This window comes from Babylonia areolata, chromosome 9, assembly GCF_041734735.1.
Source record: "Babylonia areolata isolate BAREFJ2019XMU chromosome 9, ASM4173473v1, whole genome shotgun sequence".
NCBI lineage: Eukaryota > Metazoa > Mollusca > Gastropoda > Neogastropoda > Buccinidae > Babylonia > Babylonia areolata.
This window is the reverse complement of record NC_134884.1, coordinates 37,508,909-37,533,908: the sequence shown is the minus strand read 5'-3', so window position 1 is coordinate 37,533,908 and position 25,000 is coordinate 37,508,909. Positions and strand designations below refer to the sequence as shown.

The 25,000-nt window shown below is 38.4% G+C and overlaps 2 protein-coding genes across 4 annotated transcripts in view; one reads left to right on the top strand and one right to left on the bottom strand.

Annotated features, from left to right (window-relative positions):
• LOC143285858 (solute carrier family 66 member 2-like) overlaps window positions 1–12,592 on the bottom strand; it is a 34,246-nt gene extending 21,654 nt beyond the window's left edge. Inside the window, exons 1-4 of one of the 3 annotated variants that reach the window (XM_076593291.1) lie at window positions 12,466–12,592; window positions 10,384–11,013; window positions 9,529–9,665; window positions 3,962–4,012 (exon numbers count right to left, since the gene is read on the bottom strand). In XM_076593291.1, coding sequence (XP_076449406.1) covers window positions 3,962–4,012; window positions 9,529–9,665; window positions 10,384–10,604 — 409 coding nt within the window. In that variant the 5' untranslated portion in view covers window positions 10,605–11,013; window positions 12,466–12,592. The remainder of the gene's footprint in view (window positions 1–3,961; window positions 4,013–9,528; window positions 9,666–10,383; window positions 11,014–12,465) is intronic. The other 2 variants (XM_076593292.1, XM_076593293.1) reach the window with 2 other exon arrangements.
• A 245-nt stretch (window positions 12,593–12,837) lies between these two features.
• On the top strand, window positions 12,838–22,839 carry LOC143285856 (biogenesis of lysosome-related organelles complex 1 subunit 4-like). The gene is made up of 5 exons (XM_076593290.1): window positions 12,838–12,981; window positions 14,458–14,529; window positions 14,895–14,996; window positions 18,660–18,776; window positions 20,805–22,839. The coding sequence occupies exons 1-5, from the start codon at window positions 12,844–12,846 to the stop codon at window positions 21,036–21,038; spliced, it is 663 nt and encodes a 220-aa protein (XP_076449405.1). The 5' UTR covers window positions 12,838–12,843; the 3' UTR covers window positions 21,039–22,839.
• Window positions 22,840–25,000: the final 2,161 nt, after the last annotated feature.

The following is a 25,000-nucleotide window of genomic DNA, read 5'->3' as shown; positions in this document are numbered from 1 at the left end:
TTAACATAAAACATTATATCTATGTTACATACACACACCAAAATGTGACTTCAAACACACACACACACACACACACACTGCATACATATATTTTAACATACATGTGTATCTAACAGCTACCCTAACACATACGCACACATAGGCAGGCACAAACTTACATAAACACACAGTGTTTATAGTCTATTCCGAATGACTAGGTGCTCAGTTTGATTTTGATTTTCCAGTCAAACTTGGCAGAAAGGGCAAGAGCAGGATTCAAACCCAGACCCTCATGGACGGGACTCTGTATCGGCAAACAAGTGTCTTAACCATTCTGCCACCCTTCCTCCTCAATTTCACTGTTCACCTCAGGGCTCTGAACAAGACACTGGAGAAATGCTCTCACTTGTTTGTTTTGTTGTTGTTGACTAAAATCACTTCAAGTGGAAAGACGTTAAACTGAAGAAGAAGAAGAAGAAGCCTTGAGTGCAAGCGCGCGCACACACACAGACACACACATATATGTATGTGTATATATATATATATATATATATATATATATTTGTGTACCTTTCCGAGTGGATTTCTTCTACAGAATTTTGCCAGGAGACAGCACTCTTCCTTGCCACGGGTTCTTTTTCAGTGCACCAAGTGCATGCTTTACACGGGACCTCGGTTTGTACTTATAATAATAATAATAATAATAGATACTTATATAGCACACTATCCAGAAATCTGCTCTAGGTGCTTCACAAAAACGCTTTTGTTAACATAAAACATTATATCTATGTTACATACACACACCAAAATGTGACTTCACACACACACACACACGCACTACATACATACATTTTAACATGCATGTGTATCTAACAGCTACCCTAACACATACGCACACATAGGCAGGCACAAACTTACATAAACACACAGTGTTTATAGTCTATTCCGAATGACTAGGTGCTCAGTTTGATTTTGATTTTCCAGTCAAACTTGGCAGAAAGGGCAAGAGCAGGATTCAAACCCAGACCCTCATGGACGGGACTCTGTATCGGCAAACAAGTGTCTTAACCATTCTGCCACCCTTCCTCCTCAATTTCACTGTTCACCTCAGGGCTCTGAACAAGACACTGGAGAAATGCTCTCACTTGTTGGTTTTGTTGTCGTTGACTAATATCACTTCAAGTGGAAAGACGTTAAACTGAAGAAGAAGAAGAAGAAGCCTTGAGTGCAAGCGCGCGCACACACACACACACACAGACAAACACACACACACACACATATATATATATATATATATATATATATATATATATTTGTGTACCTTTCCGAGTGGATTTCTTCTACAGAATTTTGCCAGGAGACAGCACTCTTTGTCGCCACGGGTTCTTTTTCAGTGCACCAAGTGCATGCTTTACACGAGACCTCGGTTTGTACTTATAATAATAATAATAATAATAATGGATACTTATATAGCACACTATCCAGAAATCTGCTCTAGGTGCTTTACTACAACGCTTTTGTTAACATAAAACATTATATCTATGTTACATACACACACCAAAATGTGACTTCACACACACACACACACACACTACATACATACATTTTAACATACATGTGTATCTAACAGCTACCCTAACACATACGCACACATAGGCAGGCACAAACTTACATAAACACACAGTGTTTATAGTCTATTCCGAATGACTAGGTGCTCAGTTTGATTTTGATTTTCCAGTCAAACTTGGCAGAAAGGGCAAGAGCAGGATTCAAACCCAGACCCTCATGGACGGGACTCTGTATCGGCAAACAAGTGTCTTAACCATTCTGCCACCCTTCCTCCTCAATTTCACTGTTCACCTCAGGGCTCTGAACAAGACACTGGAGAAATGCTCTCACTTGTTTGTTTTGTTGTTGTTGTGTTTTTTGTTTTGTTTTCAATGACACATCAACCTCTCATGCTGGCATTCTATTCTTTATCAATCTCTGCTTAGTGAACAGCAACATGATCACAAAAAAAACACAAAAAAACAACAACAAAAAAACCCAGGCAAACTGAACTGTCATTAGTTCATGGTGATTCGTTCTATTTTTCTTTTCTTTTTCGAAGTGTCGGGTGGGGACTTGCAAGATATCTTACCCTATTATGATCTATACTTTTTCCTTTTTTCCCCCTTTTTTTTTTTTTTAAGCCAAAAATGAAGGGTGGGTGTTTGTTTGTTTTTTGTTGTTTTTGTTGTTTTCCTTTTTTCGATACTGAGTATTTCCAAGGTAATTTACAGTAACTGTACTCAAAACTCATACAGCACTGATCTGATTTCACCAAGTATAGCAGTCAAGGGGTTAAAATATATATACTGTGCATCATGGCGGTGGCGGTGGTGGTGGTGGTGGGATGAACAACAAATTCAAAGAGAGTGAAACTTCTGGAACCTGTGATGGGGGAAAAATAAGAGTGAGAGAAGGGAAATGGTCCAAGACAAGCACCAGAGTCACAGTGAGACCAAGTGTGTGGTGATCATTTGAAGGCCAGATTCTTGGTTACAGATATCAAACCCAAGCTGGAATACCCACAACAAAAAAATGAACAAATAAATAAATAAATACATACATAACAGTAATGTTAAGTTTAAGTGATTTCAAAACTCTAAACAAAGTTTGACAGTTCTAATTACTAACATTGAAAAAAATATATGTAAAAAATATATTCAAAATTTGTACTCCAAAACACACACACACACACACACACACACACACTTTTAATACTTTCAATTCACTCTTAAGCTTCATTAAAGAAACTTGTGTGGGTGTAACCACTATCACAGCAAACATGTTTGTGTGTGCATTTCAATGCTCACACACATGCACACACAAAACAAACAAACAATAAAATGAATAATGAATTCAAAAAGCAAAATAATAAAAACAAAGGTGATCTTCACAAAACACAAAGTACCACACAATCATCTAATAAAAGTAAAATCACATAGCGGAAAAAGATGTAAAAGATGAAAGCACTACCTGCTACTCCGCACACACGTACACAGGAGCGCTGTCTCTCCTTGTATATGTACACACGTGAGTGAGTGTGAAAACATACATGTGTGTGTGTTTGGTACACCCTCTGTCCCCCCTCCCATTCCCTTTTCCCCCTCACACAACTACCTCTCAACTTCAAAACCACTTTTAATCCTCCTGATTGAGAGTGAGACAGACAGACAGACAGAGAGACACAGAGAGAGAGAGAGAGAGAGAGAGAGAGAGAGAGAAATGTGGCAAGCAAACATATATCAAAGATATTTAACTAGTACGGTCATCATCATCATCATCATACAAAAGACAAACATGCAACAACAAAGTTTCTACTTTTTCAAGAGCAAGCCATGCGATGGATAAAGATGAAAAACACTACACAGATTAATATTTTGAACAAAGATATTGCATTTGCAGGTTCTGACAATCTTTTTTTTTTCTTTCTTTTCTTTTTTTTAAAACCTAAATCTTAAAGTACAGTACATGAACCCAGAAGCACACAGACACTACTCTCTCTCTCTCTCTCTCTTTCTCTCCCTCTCCAGTCAACACAAAATACAGCTTGGAAAACTTCAAAAATTAAAAAAAAAGGATATGAAAACAACACAACAACAACAACAAAGAAAAAGCTTAAAATCAAGCCAAAAAATTACAACAAAATATAAAAGCAACCAAGGCAAATGAAAATGAAATAAATTTGCTGTTGTTGCTTTTTAAAAGGACATGAAAATGACATGAACAACAGCAAGACTAGCAGTCCAGTAGCTGTACTGCAGCACAAGCAAAACAAATCTACTACTAGTTAAGAAAAGTCTTGGTACAGTAGCAGGCAAGTGAAGCCACATCAAAAAATGGTGCAGGCAGGCAGGCAGGCAGGCAGGCAGGCACGAAGAAAACAGAGAGAGCGGGGCTTGACAGAGAGAGGGAGAGACACAGAGAGAGTACGTACCCAGAAAAGAATGACTCTGAAACTGAGAGCTAGCAGCACTGTCAGCACCTCCTGCCAGAGGACCCACCAGAACAGAAAGTGCCGTTACACAACACTACACAACACAACACACACAGACACTCACTCTCTCTCTCTCTCGAGCTCTACAGACTGTTAATTCATATACATGTATATGTTTACGAACAGATTAGACATGTTAGAGGAAAGGACTGGTGAGAGAGGAGGAAGGGATGGGAGGAGGGGGGATTTTGTTTCTGCACCTTGGAAACTTTTTGGTCAATACATGATATATATGTCACAACAGGCATAGCGATAAAATATAAAAGATGACTGCTATGGTCGTGTCACAAACATGTCAGTGTAGTTTTATGTGATCTCTTCAAATGCTTACACATATATGCATGTCTACGTTTCGTTTGTAATGTGAGCCACACAACAAAATGGCAATTTCTCTTGAGAGGTAATAAAACGTTGGCTTCACTTGACTGGAGAAAAGTCCACAAAAATCCAACTAATACAACTGCAGATAGTAAAATAAGACTTACTTTGACAGTAAGTGTCTATGTTTCAAACAACAGGTTCATCTTCAGGGACTGTGTTGATAACTGGAAATCACACCATAACATTAACAATGTCTTGAAACTGGTGAGTGACTTAACTGCTGAGTTCACAACTTGTCTCCTGTTCTGAGGGAGAATGATCGAGTTGTTTGTCAAAACATCAGTGGGGGGAAACAAGAGTGAGGCAAAGCAAAGAGAAAATAAAATATCAAACAAAGGAATAAGTACCGGTATCAGTGTTACTCTTTATCATGAGATATAAACGCAATATGTCATTGTCATTAACTTTTGGATTGATTACAATATGTTGATTACAATTTTTCTGTTGCATTCTTGATTAAGCCTCACCACATGATATCTCAATCTTTCAACAGGAGTACATGTATCTGTTTACCAAATGTACCTGTAACCAGAAAGCTCTGCACACTTATTGAGCATGTTAATGCTTATAACGTGTGTGCATAAGTGCGTGCATGTGTGTGTGTTACCATCGATCAATAAAAAATCAATTCATCACAACTGATGGGCAACAGTATGGGACAGCCTCCTATTTTCTTTTGACAATCAATCAGCTGACTTCTCATGATTAAATAAAAAAAAAATTTTTTTGATCAGTCCAAGTTTCCAAAGCACAAGAAAAGGGTACAGACAACAGAGGCAGTTGTTGAGCCCTTCAATAGACTTAGTCCACACAGTTCTTTGAGAACACACTGAGAAAAAAAAAAAAAGATTTATAAATCAACAAATAAACATCCCCCTCATCTCTCTCAAACAGTTAAATACAGCTTATGTTAGTCATCACCTGCACACGCTGACAGCAACTTACTCACACTGATGTGTGAAACTTTCACACCAGTTCAAGCCTCGTATTGTGTCACAAGTCTGCCAGTTTAACTAATTCTGATTCCACTCACCTGTGTGATAACTAATGTTGGTATTTATCACAGCCAACCAGAAATTACCATCAACACAACAATTCCTCCAGAACAAGTCAACTGCACATAACAGAAGTTGCTAACCAGTAGGCAGATCAAATTAAATTGCAAACGGCCACTGAGTAATAACAGAAATTAAAACTGATACTTGATAAACAATCCAACTTTTGGGATGTGCAATAAAAAATAAAAAAATAAAAACTTCGACTGAGGTGTGCAATATTTGTATGTTTTATCTTCTGAGTACGGTATATCAATATCATATACAGTGTATATTTAAAAGAAAAGAAAAGAAAAACTAAAAACTGCTGAACATGAACAATCAGACCAACATGCAAAAAACCAAAAAACAACAACAAACAAACAAAAAAAGTCTCCAACATGCAGGGGCAAATGCATGGGTTTGTGCACATTTTCCATGCAAGTGTCCACAACAAAACTGTGCACGGACCTTCATAGTCAATCATATGAATATAAGTTCTATCTTCTAGCTTCATATGTTCTTTTGTTGTTGACATGAACAGGACTGAGAAGATGACCTAAGTGCTACATGTATGTCTCCACAAACCATTAACAATGTATCTGTTTCTATCAAGAATATTTTACTTAGCATAGATAGTGCTATATCTATCCATATAGACAGACAGACAGATAGATAGATAGATAGACAGATAGACAGACAGATCACAATTTTGATAGATACAGCACCATATACTAGACAGACAGGCAGACAGACAGATAGATAAACAGATAAGATGGATATGTTTCTAATAATTGTGATAACATGGCTGTTTCCCTGAAGCACAATTCCAGTATCCATTTTGAACAATCACAATACGGCTGTTTCCCTGAGGCACAATTCCTTTATCATTATTCTTCATAAAGATCTCTACTACTGTATTACTATTAGTATAATTACTGCTTTAACTGGTAACAATACGACTATATATATATATATATATATATATATATATATATATATATATTTACATCAAAATGGCTGTTTTCCAAAAGCACAACTCCTATATTATCATACAATGTTATATATCTCTAATACTGCATCCACTTTGCCGACAGCACATTTGCTAATTTACTGTCTGACTCCCTGAAGTTCATTTCTTATATTTCTGTCAAAAACAACAGTTGTGGCAGTTTATGAAGACCCTATCATTATCTAGCATTGGCATTTCCCTTGATCATAAGAATTCCAGTTTCATTTTAATGCACCAGGAACAATTCTAAAATCCCTAAGTTATCAAATTCAACAAGCAAAATGTTTACATGCATTTTCATCTAATCTATCACCCTATACCTCACAAATAGGTCAGCCAGTACCTTGAATCACATAACACAAGGACGGTTTGAAGATTATAATTATATAGTATCTAAAAATACTATTATTTCTGCCTTACATTTACTTGTAATGACAGGGGAAACTTGAGGATATTTTCAACAGTAATTGCTACCACTATCATGACTATGTTTACAATAAATAAAATAAAATAACAAACAGATACAAGCAAATCAAACAAAGCAATGATTATAGAAACTGCAAATTCTGCCAGAACATACAATCCACTCTCAAACAGTTTAACTATCTACTTTTGGTGACAAATATATTGTGAACATATTCCTCATGTTGAAATAATCTATAAATATATATAATCTGTTAAGGTCCCACAGCCTTTTAAGGCCATAGGGGCAGTGAATCCCTTTTCACTGTGTCCAGGGCTTGGTACAGGTAGGCAGGAACCAATCTCCTTCCTCTTCTTTAACCTTCCCCGTTCAAAGTCAGGTACCCGTTCGTACCTGGGTGGGGAGAGGATAATCAGTGTAAAGTGCCTTTCAAAAGGACACAACACCATACTGAAATGGAACCTTGAACTTCTGACACCGCTGAGGAGCACTGGATCAGACAGAAGTATAAAGCTTAACCATGCCACACATACTTTTCATACTAAACAAATAAAACTAATGGAATTCAAAATATTGCCTGGTGTCATGTCCTTGGGAAAAGGCACTTGACTCTTGCTTTCCTCCTCACTCAACCCAAGTGTGAATGGTAACATGACTTCGGTTGGTGAAGGTTAAAACAGCGGGAGGAAAGCATTTGGACCCATCTCCGTTTGCTTGAGCCCTCGACACAGTGGATGTGATTCCACTGCCCCACTGGCCATAGAAGGCTACAGGACCTTTAACCTTGAACTTCTAAGGCTGGCATAATACAACTTGGTGGAAAGAAGCAAAAACCACATTTACAAAATTCTGTTACTCTAAAAAAAAAAAAACCTAAAAAAAAAAAACCTAAAAAAAAAAAAACCTAAAAAAAAAAAAACAAAAAAAAAACCATTGTGCTGTGTTTCCAGCCCCAAGGAAAAAACAACATTTTTTCTTTATAACACGAGGAAATACCTGAAGGTTATAGTACTGGGATTAAAATGAGACAGTGAATTAGAAGACATACATGAAGAACAGAGTGTACTGAAACAGGACTGGTTTTACGTGTAAAGGTGTATACAATTATACTAATAAATCAAAGAAATGCACAACTAAGAAACTCAAAGCCGATGAACACTAACTGCACTGACCAGAAAATTCTATATAAAAAAAAAATACAATGAACAAGATGTAAATATTGCAGGATTGTGGAAATTACAATTATTTAAAGAAATAACACATCCACTGAGACTACAATATTTGTAATTAAAGAAATAACATGAGAGATTCACAAACTATAAAGCCACAAACATCTCTCATTTGCAGCTGCTCCAGTCTGGAAACTGACAACATTTTATAATGGAAATTTTCTTCCTAAAGTTACGTTTAAGTAACATACTTACCGTGACCCACTAGTGCAGACTCCGGCAGGGGTCTGATTCCTGTCCTGTGCAAACTACTACCCGCCTATTTTTCTATTGCATGGAATGTGATCTGATTTTATTTATTATATTCTATCAATGTTGACTCTTTTAACAACGAGTGCTATGATGTAAATCAGTGAGTCACTGTGTGTGTGTGTGTGTATATATATGTGTGTCTGTGTTGCAAATGATGCTGAACAAACGACCAGTGTGTGTGTATGGTTGTGCATGTTTGTGTGTAGTGTGTGCGTGTTTGTGTGTAGTGTTTGTGTGTGTGTGTGTGTGTGTGTGTGTGTGTGTGTGTGTGTGTGTGTGTGTGAGAGAGAGAGAGAGAGAGAGAGAGAGAGAGAGTGTGTGTGTGTGTGTGTGTGTGTTACGACAGTTCACCCACTTACATGGTCTGCAAATCATTACATACCTGTCTATATCAAATGCGCAAATTCCATTTTACCGATGTTTTTTTTACAATCTTATCCATTCTTTTGTTTTTGTTTTTATTGACATCATTCAATACCTTTCAAAACACAGGTCAATGCTTTCATCATTTGTTCTGTTTCATTTGTTGGGTCGGGTGGGTGGGTGGGTGGGTGAATGTTGGGAGGATTAAACACTAAAACTTAACAGCTGAATGACAGTATCAAAATCCAAACTGTCAAAAGAAACAACAACAACAAAAACAAAAACAAAAAAACACACACACCGAAATAAGAAAAAGTAAGAAAATCTAAACATTCATCACAGCATAGGACGACTGATTAACAAACCCTGCTCAAATATAAATGGAATATTCTTATGATGTCATTTTAAATGTCTGTTTTAAACTGTTTTCACTGGGAAAGCATTGATAGAAACAAAAACCAAGCAGCAGCACAAAACTCATCAAAAATCTTTTCTCTCTCTTTTTTTTTCTTTTCATGAATATATGAAACAAAACCGTGCTGACATGTACAGTGAACAACACCCACAAGAAGTGCAGAAAGAAAACACAAGAACTGCAGTCAAAAAAATACAAATTAAAAAAAAAGAACAAAGACGTAAGAAAACTCAAGATGACAGCATCACAGTAAAAAAAATAATTTTTTTTTAATTAAAAAAAGGGTCTCAAGATTCAATATCTGCATCCACACACCCACACACACATACAAACACGCACACTCCAGAGGATCCACAAAAAGACTACGCTAAACTCTGCAGACTAATCAATCCATTACCAGTGAACCTGCGCTGTCGAGTGGCCGCCAGCTCGTTCTTGGTGTTAACGCGCACACACAGCTCCACCAGGATGAGCATGGACAAGGTCATCAGGATACTCTGGGCCAGGAGAGGCAGCTCAAAACGCTCCCCAAACCTAGAAATGGTCAGCATAATATTAGTAACAGTGTATATACATATATATATAACATATATATATATATATAATATATATATATATATATATATATATATAATTGTTACACAACCATTCAATGTATGTACTGTGACTGAAAGAGAAATAGCAAGAGGGGTTGGGAGGATGGTGGGAGAGGGCACAGAGAGAGGGGGATTCTGGAGAGGGTAGGCAGGGGCTTGGGGGGTCAGAAAGTGAAAGAAAGGCAGACAGAGACAGAAAAAAATGTATAGATTTATTTTTTTCTTCTCCTTTTTTTGGTGTGTGTGTGGGGGGTTGGTCAAGCATTTCCTCAGCAATGTTAAGTTTTTGTGAGTCAAAATGGCTTTTATGGTGTGTCATATTATAATATAGCATGCATTGTATGAGTGTGCACAGCACAATAACTGAATAAGTTGCATTATGCACTGTATCAAAATGATTCAGTATCAATATCATTATCCACACATATATACAGAGTATGCTAGTGTTGCAATTCATCCAAAACGACAGCGAAAGTTCAACTGTATCAAAGTACAAAAACAGCATTCAGCTGTAGTGAATGCAATGCATGCCTCAAACTCAAATGCACAGTCTCTCTCTCTCTCTCTCTCTCTCTCTCTCTCTCTCTCCCTCTCTCTCTCTCTCTCACACACACACACACAGACAAAACTGAGAGCCTCCCCACACAGACACGTACCAGAACATGATTCGCAGAATATGGGCAATGAGCAGGTTTAAGCAGACAAAGAGTGAGAACCCTTCAGTGTTGTGCGTCTGTCGGATGTCCAGATATTGTGGGATGAACGGAACAGTGCCACCTAACACCATAGCAGCCTGTGCACCAAAGCTTATTATGTCTGTCAGCAAAACCCCCATTATGCTGATTTCAGAAACAGAAGCGATAACATCCATAAACATTATCGCTGCAGTGACTGGCTTTGACTGATGTCAGCCAAATATCTCACAATTCTTTTTTTTTTTTTTTTTTGTAAGTTGATGTCACAAGTTGACTAGTTTATCATGATTATGGAGTCTGAAATAATAAATAAAATATGAACAGAAATCACTGAGATTCAGAAGGCTTGAAAAACTAACTGCATTTAATCATGAGACCAAATGAAGAGGTTTTCAGTATGCACTGGTATGGTCTGGACAACAATTTATGTGTCTGGAAACTAAAAAAACACTCAAGTGTCTATTTTCAACAACGAAATATTGTTTGAATTATAAATCCAATTCCTGACAGCAAGTAAATGATCAAGACTTTTAATGTCTGTGTTCACTCGAACAACCAAGGTCTACATCTGTCGTAGAAGTCTCTTGTCACCTGCAAAATAGACATACAAAAGGTTAATTACAATAAAATCTTTAAAAAGTAATTAAGTTCTCTTATGTGCAAGTGTGTGTGTTATGTATTTTGCAAAAATTACCTCTATTGAGCATGACATATCATATTCATAATAAATAGATATATAAATAGATAGATAGACAGACACATAGATATATATATATAAACAGATAAATAAATAAAGATATATATATATATATATATATATATATATAACTTGTGTGTGTATGTCTGTGTGTGTCTGTGGATGGGTGGGTCAGTGGGCAGGTGTAGCAGTATCATTATCAATAGGACATGTCTCGACACCTCTATCTCCCACAGTGTGTATATATATATATATATATATATATATATATATATATATATATATATATCAGAGTTCAGGTTTGATTCTGTACACTATGGGTTATTTGACCTGTTCACCACAAAATCAATGTGCCATTTTCAAAATTTAATGGGTCAGAAAAAATATCCCTTTCTTCCTCACCAACTGATAATCCTCCATGCACCCTCCCTCACCACATATTGTGTATTTTTCATTTATAAATAATCATCACACTCTTTCATATACAAACAAGTTAAACAAACGGGTTAAATGTCTGCATGTGTGTGTTCATGCATGTGTGTGTGTGTGTGTGTGTGTGTGTTTGCATTGTTCAAGTTGTTGTCAGTAACACTGGCTCAGTCTGGTGAGTTGTGTTGACAATCACAGCTATTGTGTTCTGTCCAACAGGTGCAGTAATCCATGTGTGGAAGTGCACTGGCAGTAGCCATGGGGGTGCTGTGCCTTCAGACCTGTTGATATCAGGAAAGAAGATACTATGATCAAAACGGAGTGAGTGGGTAATAAGTGTTCTGGCGAAATCCATCTCCATAGTATCTGTTCATTGTGTGAGCATGTGTTTCATGTGATGTGGAAGAGTTGACAAAATAAGATTGCATTGGACCACCACCTGAATATCAATTGAACGGCAAGTCAATTTGGTTGTGTAACGGAAAGAAGAAGAAGAATAGAATATAATTATATAGAATACGGCCTTTGTTTATTGTATATATAACAAATAATAATAATAATAATAATAATAATAACTCAATATATAATCTTCTTTTTTTTTTTAAACACTCGTCAATCGAAATCAAGATTCTTGTCCATGGTTAAACTCCAGTTAAAAGCAAGCAAATTCTTGGTAACAAACACAGCCTGTAAGTTAATATGGCACGACTCTTGTGGCTTATCGCTGTTGTGGTCATTGTGGACGATGTGATATTAAAACTGTTCACTTCGATCGAAATGCAAGATTGTCTTTTGAAGAGCATCCTGGTTGAAAGTAGGATGTTTCAATCACGATAAGGTCAAATCAATAAAGAACGCGAGCGGCATGCCTTTCAACAAATAACAGCTGACGTATGTCAGTCATCAAACACCCCCACCATTAGCTGGCATGCTCACAGGTCGAACCAGGTTGAGCTAACAGGCTGATGAGAATGGGTTGAAGACTGTCGGTGTGTACGGTGACTCTCACTTCCTCCCCACCGCCTCCGTGTCGGGTCAGAGAATGATTTCCCCCTGACTGAAGGGGAGAGCAGTCCGGCATAACTAATTTTTTATTGCAGTCTTATCGATGAGGCGACAGGCGCAGTTTGCATTTAAATCTCTCTCTCTCTCTCTCTCTCTCTCTCTCTTTCTCACCTACTCCACCTCTGCGATTGGTAAAATTAATTGTAAAGTTTGATGCAGGGAAAACAACAGTACTTTGACCTTGACACTTCCCGACCTTTCACCTTCACAAGTCACATGATTTAGACAAAATGGAGACCCGATCATCGTCAGAAGGAAGCTTGTCATCATCTGTTACAGACGACACTGAGGGAAAATCTAATCATGTCCTGCTTGAGGAACTTGCAGCAGATTACAGCCGTTTACTTAATTTCAACGTGGCCAAAGAAGTGAGCTAGACACCGCAGCTTTAAATGTTTAATAAGCTTTGTTCTTGTTATTTTACATAAATAATATTTTCTGATGCAATTAGTGATGGGTATTTTGATTCAGACAGTGGACAATGTGTTTGAGAGAGAAAGAGTGTGTGTGTGAGACTGAGAGAGACTCTCTCTCAGAGAGAGAGAGAGTGTGTGTGTGTGTGTGCATGTGAGAGAGAGGAGAGAGAGAGAGAGAGAAGAAAGAAAGAGAGACTGTGCAGGGAATAACAGTAGATTTAATTTTGTTTTCAGTGGAAGAACTTTCTCAAGTTTCTGTAAAAGCAGACACACTGTGAGGATGATTGATGTCATGGCGGGACAAACATTGTTCATTCCCACTCCCATTGAGTGCCATGTGAAGTTATGCTTGCTGCTTGTTAATTTAATAGTACTCAGGATGGGTATGCATACATACACTCACATTCAGTTTCAAGCACACAGGCCTATAGCTACAGATCATGCATTCTTGCAGACATAGATCATTAGATGATATGTGTACATATAGATATACTATATCAGTTTATGCACAGAATCAGATATCTCCACAGGCACATGTATTAAATGTCAGTATCTGTTTGAATTATGGGCTTCTCCACCAAGGGATAACATGTTGTACCCACTGCTTTTGTTTACACTGTGTGCATACATTGTTTACCAATTATAAAGATAGAATTTTTGTGTGTAATATTGCCAGGAACAAAGTTGCTCCTTTTTTTTGTTACCAATCAGACTTTTCATGTGTGTAAATCTAAATGTTTGCTGCATACAGCGTATGGGACCTTGGCTTAGTTAACAACTATTGTTTCTTCAGTTCAGAAAGACTAGCAATAGCACCAGACCACCTACTCAAGGTCTAGTGTACTGTATTGTATTGTATTGTATTGTATTGTATCATTACTTTTTGTCACAACTGTGTGAAATTCAATCAGCTCAGCCCAGGGAGAGTGTGTCACTACAGTGCAGCGCCACCTGTTTCTTTTTCTTTTTTTCTTTTTTTCCAGCAACTGTTTGTTTTCTGTGAAAGTGGATTTTTCTACAGAATTTTGCCATGGACTACCCTTTTGTTGCCATGGGTTATTTTTGCATGCGCTGAGTGATTGCCGCACACAGGACCTTGGTTTATCATCTTATTATGCCAAGCACCCAGGCCACCATTCAAGTTCTAGTGGAGGGGGCAAATAGTGGCAACTTTGGGATTTGATCCTGTGTGCTCAGATTCTCTTGCTTTGTAAGCAGACGTGTTACCAATAGGTCACTCCACTATGTATAGTTGTATGGACCATGGACATTGATACACAAAGTATGCAAGCAAAAAGGTGAGAAGAACATTGACAAAGCAAGACAAAACAACCCTCTCCACCTCTTCCCATACTCATGTAAAGGGGAGGGTATTTTCAAACACATGGTGAAATCTGTTGATGATCCTTTTATTCCTTTTTACTCTAGCAAGGCAAGTTTGCTGAGAGCATTGAGGCCATGCTGACAAAACTGGAGGAGTTTTGTGGACTGGTTGACATGGTAAGCACTGCCATTGAGCAAGCACACTACGCTTCTGTATGTGTGTGTGTGTGTGTGTGTGTGTGTGTGTGTACATATGTGTGTGTGTACATATGTGTGTCTGTGCTTGTATGTATGTATGTGTGTGTGTGTGTGTGTGTGTGTGTGTGTGTGAAGTCAAGTCAAGTCAAGTCAAGATTTTATTTCATGATGGTAAATTGAATAAGCAACAATTGCTTTTTTACATCAAATGTGTGTGTGCATGCAGCCTGTGCCCATGAATTGAGCACAATCTTAAAAGTCCTCATCACTGAAAGCACCAAAGTTGCCAACAGAAGCAGTAAAGGTAATATTTGACATCAGCCCTGCGAACGATGATGTTGCAGATCCGCAGTGACACCAGCCTCTGTCTGTCCAAGACCATGCCAGAGATCCAGAGCAAGTGCCAGAAAATGGAGGACATGTTTCAGCGCATCGACAGATTGGAGGTTAGCCCTTGAACTCACAAGTCAGGCAAACACCTTTCAGGCAAGCATACACTCTGACAAGACAAGACAAAACAAAATAAAGCAAGTTTGGGGATATTGCAGGAAAAGTTTGATGGCAGTCAAGTGACTGGAAGTTTGCCCTTGAAGTTGAACTCACAAGTTAGGCAAATACCTTTCAGGCAAACACACACACTGACAAAACAAAACAAGGCAGGTTTAAGGATATTGCATAAGAAGTTTGATGGTGATCGGCAGTCTGGAGGTTAGCCTTTGAACTCAAAGTTAGACAAACACACAGACTGAAGGGTGAGAAGGAAACATAAAAGAAATAAACAACCATTATTTCATCAAGATGGAACTCTGCATCTATTGATACATATGTTTATTTTGACTGTTGATGTTATTGAATGATGAAGATAGTATGCAGTTTCGCTCTACATTTTATATGGAGCTCTTCAACTGAGAGAGACGCTTGTGCCCTAATTGTTGAGTTAACTGGTTATGCTTGTGGCGTTTACTTTAGATCACCTAGTAAAACTAACAACAAACATAAAACAACAGTTTTTGAAGAGAAAGAGTGTTTTGGCCACGTTCTTTGATGTACAAAAAGCTTATAACCGCATTTGGCATGCCAGACTACTGTTTAAGCTACAGAACATTGGGTTAAGTGGCAATGTATACAGGTATATAAAATCTCTTTTGACAGAAAGAAGCATCATCATTAAAGTTGGGCAAACATTGTCGTCTTCAAGATCAATTAACATGGGTATTCCACAAGGTTCTATAATTTCCCCACTTCTGTTCAACATAATGTTATATGATTTGCCAAAATATTTGTCTATATCTATAAATCTCGCTCAATACGCTGATGATATAGCAGTTTGGATGAACGTAACTTTGCAAAAGAAAACGGGCCTGCGTTATATCAGTCACATTAACAATTTATATCAGTCAGAACTTGATAAATTAAACATTTATATGAAAGATAATGGATTACAGTTTTCAACTGAAAAGACACATATGAGACTTTTTAATAATGGTGCTGTCCCCCCAAAATTACCAACTTTTCATCTTGATGGAAGAGAACTCTTCTACAAATCTGAGGTTAAATTCCTTGGTGTTTATTTTACTCCAGAGCTAAACTGGAAGAAACATCTAGAAAACATGAGATCAAAAGCAACGAAAAGCTTAAATTTTCTTAAAATCGTCAGTAAACAGCCTTGGGGTCAAGATTCAAAAACACTTATTCATCTCACTACTGCACTGGTAAGATCTGGATTGACGTATGGACAGGAGGTATTTTTCTCTGCTCCAAATGCTTTCCTTAAAAAAAATGCAAAGCTTAGATAGCAAAGCCATAAAGTTGGCCCTAGGTGTTCCGTTTCGTCTGAACACATTACAGTCGTATAGAGCTGCAGGAATACTACCTTTTAATGAATTAAGAAAGCTAGCATCGGCAAAATATGTAATTAGAGCAAATGCTACAGAAATTTCTGTCGAAACTGAGATTAATATACGATCTGACAAACTTTTTTCGAAATGAGCGAAACAGAACAGAAATCTAGAAACTATTTCTACATACATGTCAGATACTATCAATCAATCAAATGCTGATCCACAAAATGTTGCTTTGATTATGAGCACTTCACCAGTTCCATTATGGGAATGAACAGGAGCAGCTTTTGACATTCAATATTGTGACACTAAAAAAGATGAAAATCCCAATATACTAGCTTCTCGAGTCAAAACACACTTGTCTGAAACATACCCCCACCACTTAAAAATACATACAGACAGTTCTGTTCTAGAAAATCAGTTTGCTGGTTCTGGATATGCAATTCCTGCTTTGAAAATTGAAAAGTACTATCATATTGGAAAGGGCTTCTCAATTTTTATAGCTGAATTAATTGCCATCCTTATGGCATTAACATATCTAATTGATCTGCCCCTAAACTTGATTAATGTTTTATTTTGTGTCGATTCAAAACCAGTTCTGCAGTCTATCAAATCAGGTTGTACGAACATTAATTATAACATCATTTTTAAATAAGATTTTTGATTCACTGTATTCAAATGAGAGGAACTAATATTGGAATGTGCTGGATTCCCTCACATTGTGGGCTTTTCTCTAATGAACATGCACATCATCTTGCAAAGTTTGGAGCTAAAAATGCTTTAAATGCAATTGAACTTCCTCATCGTTTATCATCATCTGAAATAAGTAATATTGTTGAAAGAAATATGCAGAATTCCTTTTTGTCTTTAGAAGTTAACACTTCTGCCTTATTAAATGCTAAAAGAACTGGCAGGGCTGTTAAAAGCATGGCATTTAGGTTATTACTAAATGCCCCATACACAAAATATTGTGAAAATATTGAATGCATTTGCAAGGGACATTTAACGATGAGCACATTTTAACCCGCTGTTTAGTAATGAAACCTTTTTTGCCTCCAGAAATTACGGAACATGTGTTAACATTTTTTGGAAGAAGTTATATATTTCAAACTGTTCTTTATTCAAGTTAGCTAGTTATTTGTTAAATAGTCCAGTTGGTTGTTTATTGTAGGTCCCACATGAACCTCATTTAAAAAAAAAAAATCTACAGATGTAGTGCATACAATATTTGATTTTTTGTTGTTGTTGTTGTTGTTGTTGTCCTAATCCCACTTCCCCCGTCCCGCCTCTCACACACACCCTTCCAATATTATGTTTTTTCTTTCTCCAATCACTGACACTCACCCTCTCCATTTTAGATTTTGTACTCTATCTTTTCCACATTCTGTTCTCTCTCTGTGTCTGTCTGTCTGTCTGTCTCTCTCTTCCTTTCTTAATCCCCTCCCCCTTGCCCCCTCCCCCCCCCCCCCCCCCCCCTCCCCCCACTCCCTCCACCCCACCTCAACCACCCCCCTTTTCATTCGAATATACAGAAATGTCGATTTCTAATTAATACTAATAATCATCATTATGATAGGAATGATAATAATCCAAATAATGATGATAATATCGTCTATTTTCAGTCTAATATCATCATCTGAGATGAACAGACTAGAAATAAATAAACGAACTTGTGGCGTATACAGAATAGTCATACTGACACATATTGAATAATGTTTCTAAACGCCCTGTCCAAATGGGACTGTGGCCTTAAATGAATGAAAATCATCTGAGTCATTTTTGACTCACTTGTGTAAACAAAGTGAGTCTATGTTTTAAACCGGTGTTCGGTTGTCTGTGTGTGTGTGTCTGTGTGTCCGTGGTAAACTTTGACATTGACATTTTCTCTGCAAGTACTTTGTCAGTTGACACCAAATTAGGCATAAAAATAGAAAAAATGCAGTTCTTTCCAATCATCTTGTTTAAAACAATATGGGCACAAATTTTTTTTTTAAAAATGAAGCCTAATTATATGCAAACTTCATTTACTGTTATATTTTTTGTATTCTCTAAACTTGGCACTTTGATCTGATATTCTGACCCTACAACAAGAGCAGTCATTATTATCAACAGGAACTTCTTTTGCTCAGCATGGAAGTTTTATTTATTTTGCAAACGTTTTGGTGCAGATAGAAAAAAAGGGAAATTACTCTGTAATTAATGCTAGGGGGGCTTAATTTATCACAAGTGAGTCTTGAAGGCCTTGCCTCTCTTGTTTCTCTGTTGCAGGCATTTGTTGCAGTGGTGAAGAAAGATGTGTCAGCAATGGAGGAGTGTGTGACAAAGGCTGAAAATGACCTGAGTTCTGGCACCCTGATCAGACGATTGTCTTCACTTGTTTCTTCAGTAAGGTCTTCATTTGTATGTGTGTGTGGGTTGTGGGTGCAGGTGGGTGGTGGTTGTGTGTGTGTGTGTGTGTGTTTTGAGCATGTTGTGTTGTGTATGTGTGTCTATGTGTGTGTGTGTGTGTGCTTGTGCATGCATGTGTGTGTATGTGTGTGGTTGTTGCATAGATTGTGTGTGAGTGTGTTTGTGCATGTTAAACACGCACTTGTGTGTGTGTGTGTGTGTGTTGTGTTTTCAGTATGCATTTGTGAATCAGAATCAGAAACAGCTTGCTCATTTGCCTGATCAGGAATGCTTTTTATGTCAGTTTCTATTTTTTCTTTCTTTCATTCATTTCTTTTCCCCTTCTTTTCCATCTGTCTGTCTTCCAGCTTGACCATTGGAGGACACTATAGATCAAGATGGACATGTGTCAGAGGAAATTATCTTTTTTTTTTCTTCTGAAACAAGTGATTAATGTAAGATGATCCACTTTTCTTTTTATCTTGGAACATATAATCAGTATTGAACTATTCCTTTTTTTTCTGGGAAGATATGATTGATTAATTACGATGGAATAATAAGAAATAAAAATTGTTCCTTTTTTTGTGCCAGGAACAGAATTGTATACTCCACATACAATTATCTTTTCTTTTTTTTTCTTTTTTTTTTTTTTTTGAGAAAACAAATCATAATGATAGAATTACCTCTTATTTTTTATAATAAATAATCTTTATTGAATTACCCCTTTTTTCCTGGAACAAATGGTATGTAATCATCCCTGTCTTTTTTTCTGGGAATACGTTGAAATAAGGTTATCTTCCTTTCCTTTTTTCCGGGAACGAAGAAAAAATAACTGAAATAGAAATATCCTTTTTTATTTTTATTCATAATCATCATAGGGAAAAATAATTAATATAGAATTATCCCTTTTTTAATTGATAATCATAATGGAATTTTTTTTTTCTGTGAACAAATAATTAGTGTAAAATTGTCTTCTTTTTTTCCCAGGAATAAGTGATATGACATTGTCCTTTTCATGATATGTTCCCTTGAGACAAATATTTCATATGAATTTTTGTCTTTTTGTATTCCCTCTAGAAACAAATAATTGATATGAAATTATCCCTGTCTTCCCTGTATACCTGCACTCCCCTCCTCCTTGTCTCCCACCTCCCCCCCCTTCCCCCTCCCCCCCACACACACACCCACTCCTTCCTTCTTGGGGGAACAACAAATGATCAATACCCTTTTGTTCACGATTATTCATAGCTCATTAGATGTTGTTTACATTCCCCTTCACGAGGGGTTAAGGTTTAATGTGAATGAACCATCTTCAGTCTCCAAAATGATTCATACAATTTCCACCCCCCCTCCCCCTTTTTGACAAAACATAAATAATCTGTGTGATTTGTAAGAAAAGGAAAAGGGGACTAAGTTAATACAGACTGGCAGCTGCAGCAGCCAAGTGGTTAAAGCATTGGACTTTCAATCTGAGGGTCCCTGGTTCGAATCTTGGTAACAGCGCCTGGTGGGTAAAGGGTGGAGATTTTTTGGATCTCCCAGGTCAACATATGTGCAGACCTGCTAGTGCCTGAACCCCCTTTATCAAGTTCATGTGTATATGCAAGCAGAAGATCAAATATGCATGTTAAAGATCCTGTAATCCATGTCAGCGTTAAGTGGGTTATGGAAAAAAATGAACATACCCAGCAAGCACACCCCCCAAAACAGAGTATGGGTGCCTACATGGTGGGGGTAAAAAAATGGTCATACACGTAAAAAAAGCCCACTCATGTACATACAAGTGAACGTGGGGGTTGCAGCCCATGAACAAAGAAGAAGAAGAATACATCGGTGGGTTATGGAAACAAGAACATACCCAGCAAGCACACCCCCAAAAACAGAGTATGGGTGCCTACATGGTGGGGGTAAAAAAATGGTCATACACGTAAAAAGCCCACTCATGTACATACAAGTGAACGTGGGGGTTGCAGCCCATGAACAAAGAAGAATACAGAGTGTCATTGTCCCTTCCATTGTCTGCAGAAGAAAGCCAGCAGTGGGGCACCGAAGGCTCAGTACGCTCCGCCCCCCATTTTCCGCACTGAGCGTTACCTGGACAGTTCAGCCTCCGGCGAATCAGGTCATGCAGCGTCCGTCAGCAGTGGTGGTGGTAGTGGTAGCTCCGCCCCTTCATCTGCTGCTGCTACTTCTGATGCTCTGTCAGCAGCAGTGGCATCATCTCCACAAGCTGCTGATGCTGTTCCAGAAACCACATGAGAGTAGTGGATGTACATATGTAGCGACATTTGTAGTGATAGCAGTTTGTTTTAAGTTTTTGCTTTTCTTGGATGTTTTTTAATGCAGGCCTGCTGTTTAGTGTGTATGTGTTTGTGTGTGAAACTTGAGATAGAGAATGTGTGTGTGTGCGTGTGTGTGTGTGTGTGTTCTGTGCACGTTTGTGTATGTGAGAGAGTAAGAGATCATGTGTATGTGTTTGTGTTTGAGAAAGAGAGTGAGTTGTGTGTATATGTGTGACTTCGTGTCAGTGTGAGGAGAGGGGGAGGGGAAAGAGAGGGCTAACTGTGCGTGCTTGTTCCAGTTTTGTGCATGCACATGAGATAGATTGAAAGAGAAAGTGTGTGTGTCTGTGTCTGTGTTGTGTGTGCATAGTTATTCTAGTCTGTTCTTAGCTGATCTGTTTTGCATTGGACTGTTCTTAACTTCTTTTTTTTTTTCTTTTTCTTTTTTTTTCCTTTTTTTTTTGTACTACATTCCATGGTCATGATGATGATGATTTATTATTCTTACATTTTTTTTCATTTTTATTTTTTTTTTACAAATTCTCTATTTTCTTTCTTTTTTGTGTGTGTGTTCAGGACCATACTTGTTTTGGACACTGAGCAGTTTTCAGAGATACTGTAAACTGATATTCATAAATTCTGATATACATATCGACCATGCTGGGGGTAACTGTTTCATAAAAACTGTAATTGAAAGTCAAAATTTATCTGCTGTAAGGAATACGGAAGCAGAATGGTTAGGTACACTTATCTGACAATACAGTGCCTGTGATAGTCTAGGATTGAATCCCACTCTCGCCCTTTTTCCCTAGTTTGACTGGAAAATCAGGCTGAGCATCTTATCGTTCAAATGAGACAATAAACTGAGGTCATGTGTGCAGTTTGCACTTGGAGCACTGACCAAGAACCCTTGGCAACAAAAGTATTTGTATTTGTATTTCTTTTTTTATCACAGCAGATTTCTCTGTGTGAAATTCAGGCTGCTCTCCCCAGGGAGAGCGTGTTGCTATAATACAGCGCCACCCATTTTTTTGTATTTTTTCCTGTGTACAGTTTCATTTGTTTTCCCTATCGAAGTGGATTTTTCTATAGAATTTTGCCAGGAACAACCCTCTTGTTGCCGTGGGTTCTTTTGCGTGCGCTAAGTGCATGCTGCACACGGGACCTCGGTTTATCGTCTCATCCGAATCACTAAGTGCTTCCCTCTGGCTAAATTCTACAGAATAAATCCACTCTGATAGGAACACAAATCTATATGCATGCACTCAAGGCGTGATGAAGGGTTATGCTGCTGGTTAGGCATCTGCATAGCCGATGTGGTGTAACGTATATGAATATATCTGAACACAATGAAGGATAGAAATTTTAGGCAATGCCTAGTTTTCCAATTTCTCCATGTGGCAAAAGCAGCAACAGTAATGATAATAAAAATATGATGATGATGATGAAAGGAACAATGGAGAGATGACAGAGAGTGTGTGTGTGCAAGTTTGTGTGTGTGTGTGTGTGCGTGTGTGTGCGAGCGTGCATGTGTGTGTGTGTGTGTTTGTGAGTGTATGTGTGTGAAATTAAACTGTTTTTATTGTTTTCAACATATATCATCCATCAGTTTAACCATTTAATACTATGTTTTGATTGTTATTATTATGATATGATATCAGAAATTCATATGTGTATTTTGTAGGATCTTGAAGCATGGAAAAAATAAAAAAGCGATTTTTGACATGAGAAACCGATTATCTCCCTTGACCTGACATTAAATTTTTAAAACTATGAAATTGCGTGTGTCATTGTGTGTTTGTCACTGTGTGTCTGTGTGTGTGTGTGCGTGCTTGCGTTTGTGTGTGCATGTGTGTGAAGTAAAAATATAATCTTTATTGAGACTAAAAGAATAATTCATTAAGCTTATACAGCTTTTTTACATCCTGCTTGTGTGTGTGTGTTGTTGTTGCTGTTGTTGCTTTCATTTATAGTCCTTGCTATTCTTGTGGTCATCTGGGCAAAAAACACAAGAAGCGCTATGAGTATATAATTATTATTTATAGGTTAAGAGAATTATATCACCACTCCCATCTTTTAATCTTTTCTTTTCTTCTTCTACTTCTTCTTCTTCACCTCCTTCACCACTATATTTTACTCTGCATTTGTTCATGTACAGTACACGAGCATACGTGTGTGTGTGTGTGTGTGTGTGTGTGCGCGTGCGTGCGCGCGTGTTGTGTTCTGTCTGTCTGTCAATCTCTGTGTGTTGGGAATGGTGAAAAGAGGAGGAAAAGACGTCAGAAGGATCAGGAGTTTAACGCTGATTAATGCATCGGTATTGATCAAATTACTAAACCTTGCCAAGGATGAAAACACTGGAGTTATCAATTGATTCAAGATATTTTGAACGACAAGAATTGTCACATGTCTTTTCTTAATAATGCCTCCTGAACTCACAGGCTCTCTGGGGCACAGGTTCAGACGGGTCATCCTTATGTTCCTCCCAGTCTTTGTTTCCCCAAATTTACTTTTAACTTTCAACCGGGTCAAAGGTTCCCCCAAATTTACTTAAGTTTTCTGGGTCTTTGTCACCCCCATCCCCCCAACCCCCCAGGTCTATGTTCCAACAGATCTATTACCACTGCTGACCACTATTTTTATAACTTTGATGAAGTATTGGACTTCTTGACAGGACTTGGCCAGTCGTTGACTGACCATTGCTGATCGTTGCTGACCACTGCGACCACAAGTGACGATGATCTAAAAAATTTGAAATGTGGCTTTTGATTATGTTTTGCAGTGTCAAGACTTTTCGACCTGGTATGACCGTTTAATGGCCAATGCTGACCACAAGAGAGAGAGAGAGAGAGAGAGAGAGAGAGAGAGAGAGAGGTCTATATTTCAGTTTTTAGGGGAACGCGCATGTGCTTTGGGACAGATTTTCAAAAAAATGTTGGTCGGGGACCGAAACAGGGAGGGGGTGGGGGGCGGGAAGGGGGGGGGGGACGTTCTGGGACAGCTTAGGATACTAACGACTCTCCGGGCGTGTGATTTAGGACACTGATGCATCCCTTAGGAGACGATTTAGGACCGGATGTGTGTGTGAGGGGGGGGGGAGGGGGAACATTACATGGGGTTTGTCGCGGCGATTTTTTGCAATAATCATGGTTTCAGACCACCACTCGAGGTGTAGCGGAGGGGGAGAAAATACTGGCGACTGTGGGATTCGAACCAGTGCGGTCAGATTCTCTCGCTTCCTAGGCAGGCGCGTTATCACTAGACAAACACTCCTTTCTCCTGTTCAGTGTGTATGAAAATACTTTGCGACTTCTCGGGATTGAAAGTGTGTGAGAGATTTGCACCCATGCAAAGACAACCCTCAGCCAGGTCGAGACAGAAATTATCTGATGTCAGCACACATGAATGATAGTGTAGGTCTGCAATCTGTGTGAACCCGTGTAGTAGGCCTCCTTCGGTCGTGGCTGACCATGGATAGAGTATATCCGACCTAATGTCTAATTGGGCTGTCTGCGTGGACCAGGCAATGTCGCCTAGACTGTCGCAGTGGTCACATGTGTAAGCTGATGCAAGAGTCTGTCGGCTGCCGTCCCTTTTCTGCGAGCTCGCTTTTCTGATGCAGCAGCTGACAGTTTGTCCTCACCAATCCGTAGCTGATTCTTGAGAGTGCTTCTCCATCTGATGCTGGAGAAGCTGACGAGAATGGAGGTGAACCCTGTCATTACTCGCTGGGTTCACAGCTTCCTGACCAGGCGCCCACAGTGCATAAGGATCGGCACCACCAGGTCCACGTTCCTCCAGAATAACACTGGTGCTCCACAGGGCTGCGTGATGTCTCCTGCCTTGTTCACCATCTATATGGCAGACTGTCGGTGTGACTCTACCAGCGCCATGCAGGTCAAGTTCTCAGACGACACGTCCCTCACTGGCTTCATCTCA

What these genes read in the sequence shown, in the direction of transcription:
- LOC143285856 (XM_076593290.1), top strand. Translation starts at nt 12,844, where the DNA reads ATGGAGACCCGATCATCGTCAGAAGGAAGCTTGTCATCATCTGTTACA. An exon ending in TTTGTGGACTGGTTGACATG is followed by an intron (nt 14,530 to 14,894) that starts GTAAGCACTGCC and finishes ATGATGTTGCAG; the next exon opens with ATCCGCAGTGACACCAGCCT. An exon ending in TGTCTTCACTTGTTTCTTCA is followed by an intron (nt 18,777 to 20,804) that starts GTAAGGTCTTCA and finishes CATTGTCTGCAG; the next exon opens with AAGAAAGCCAGCAGTGGGGC.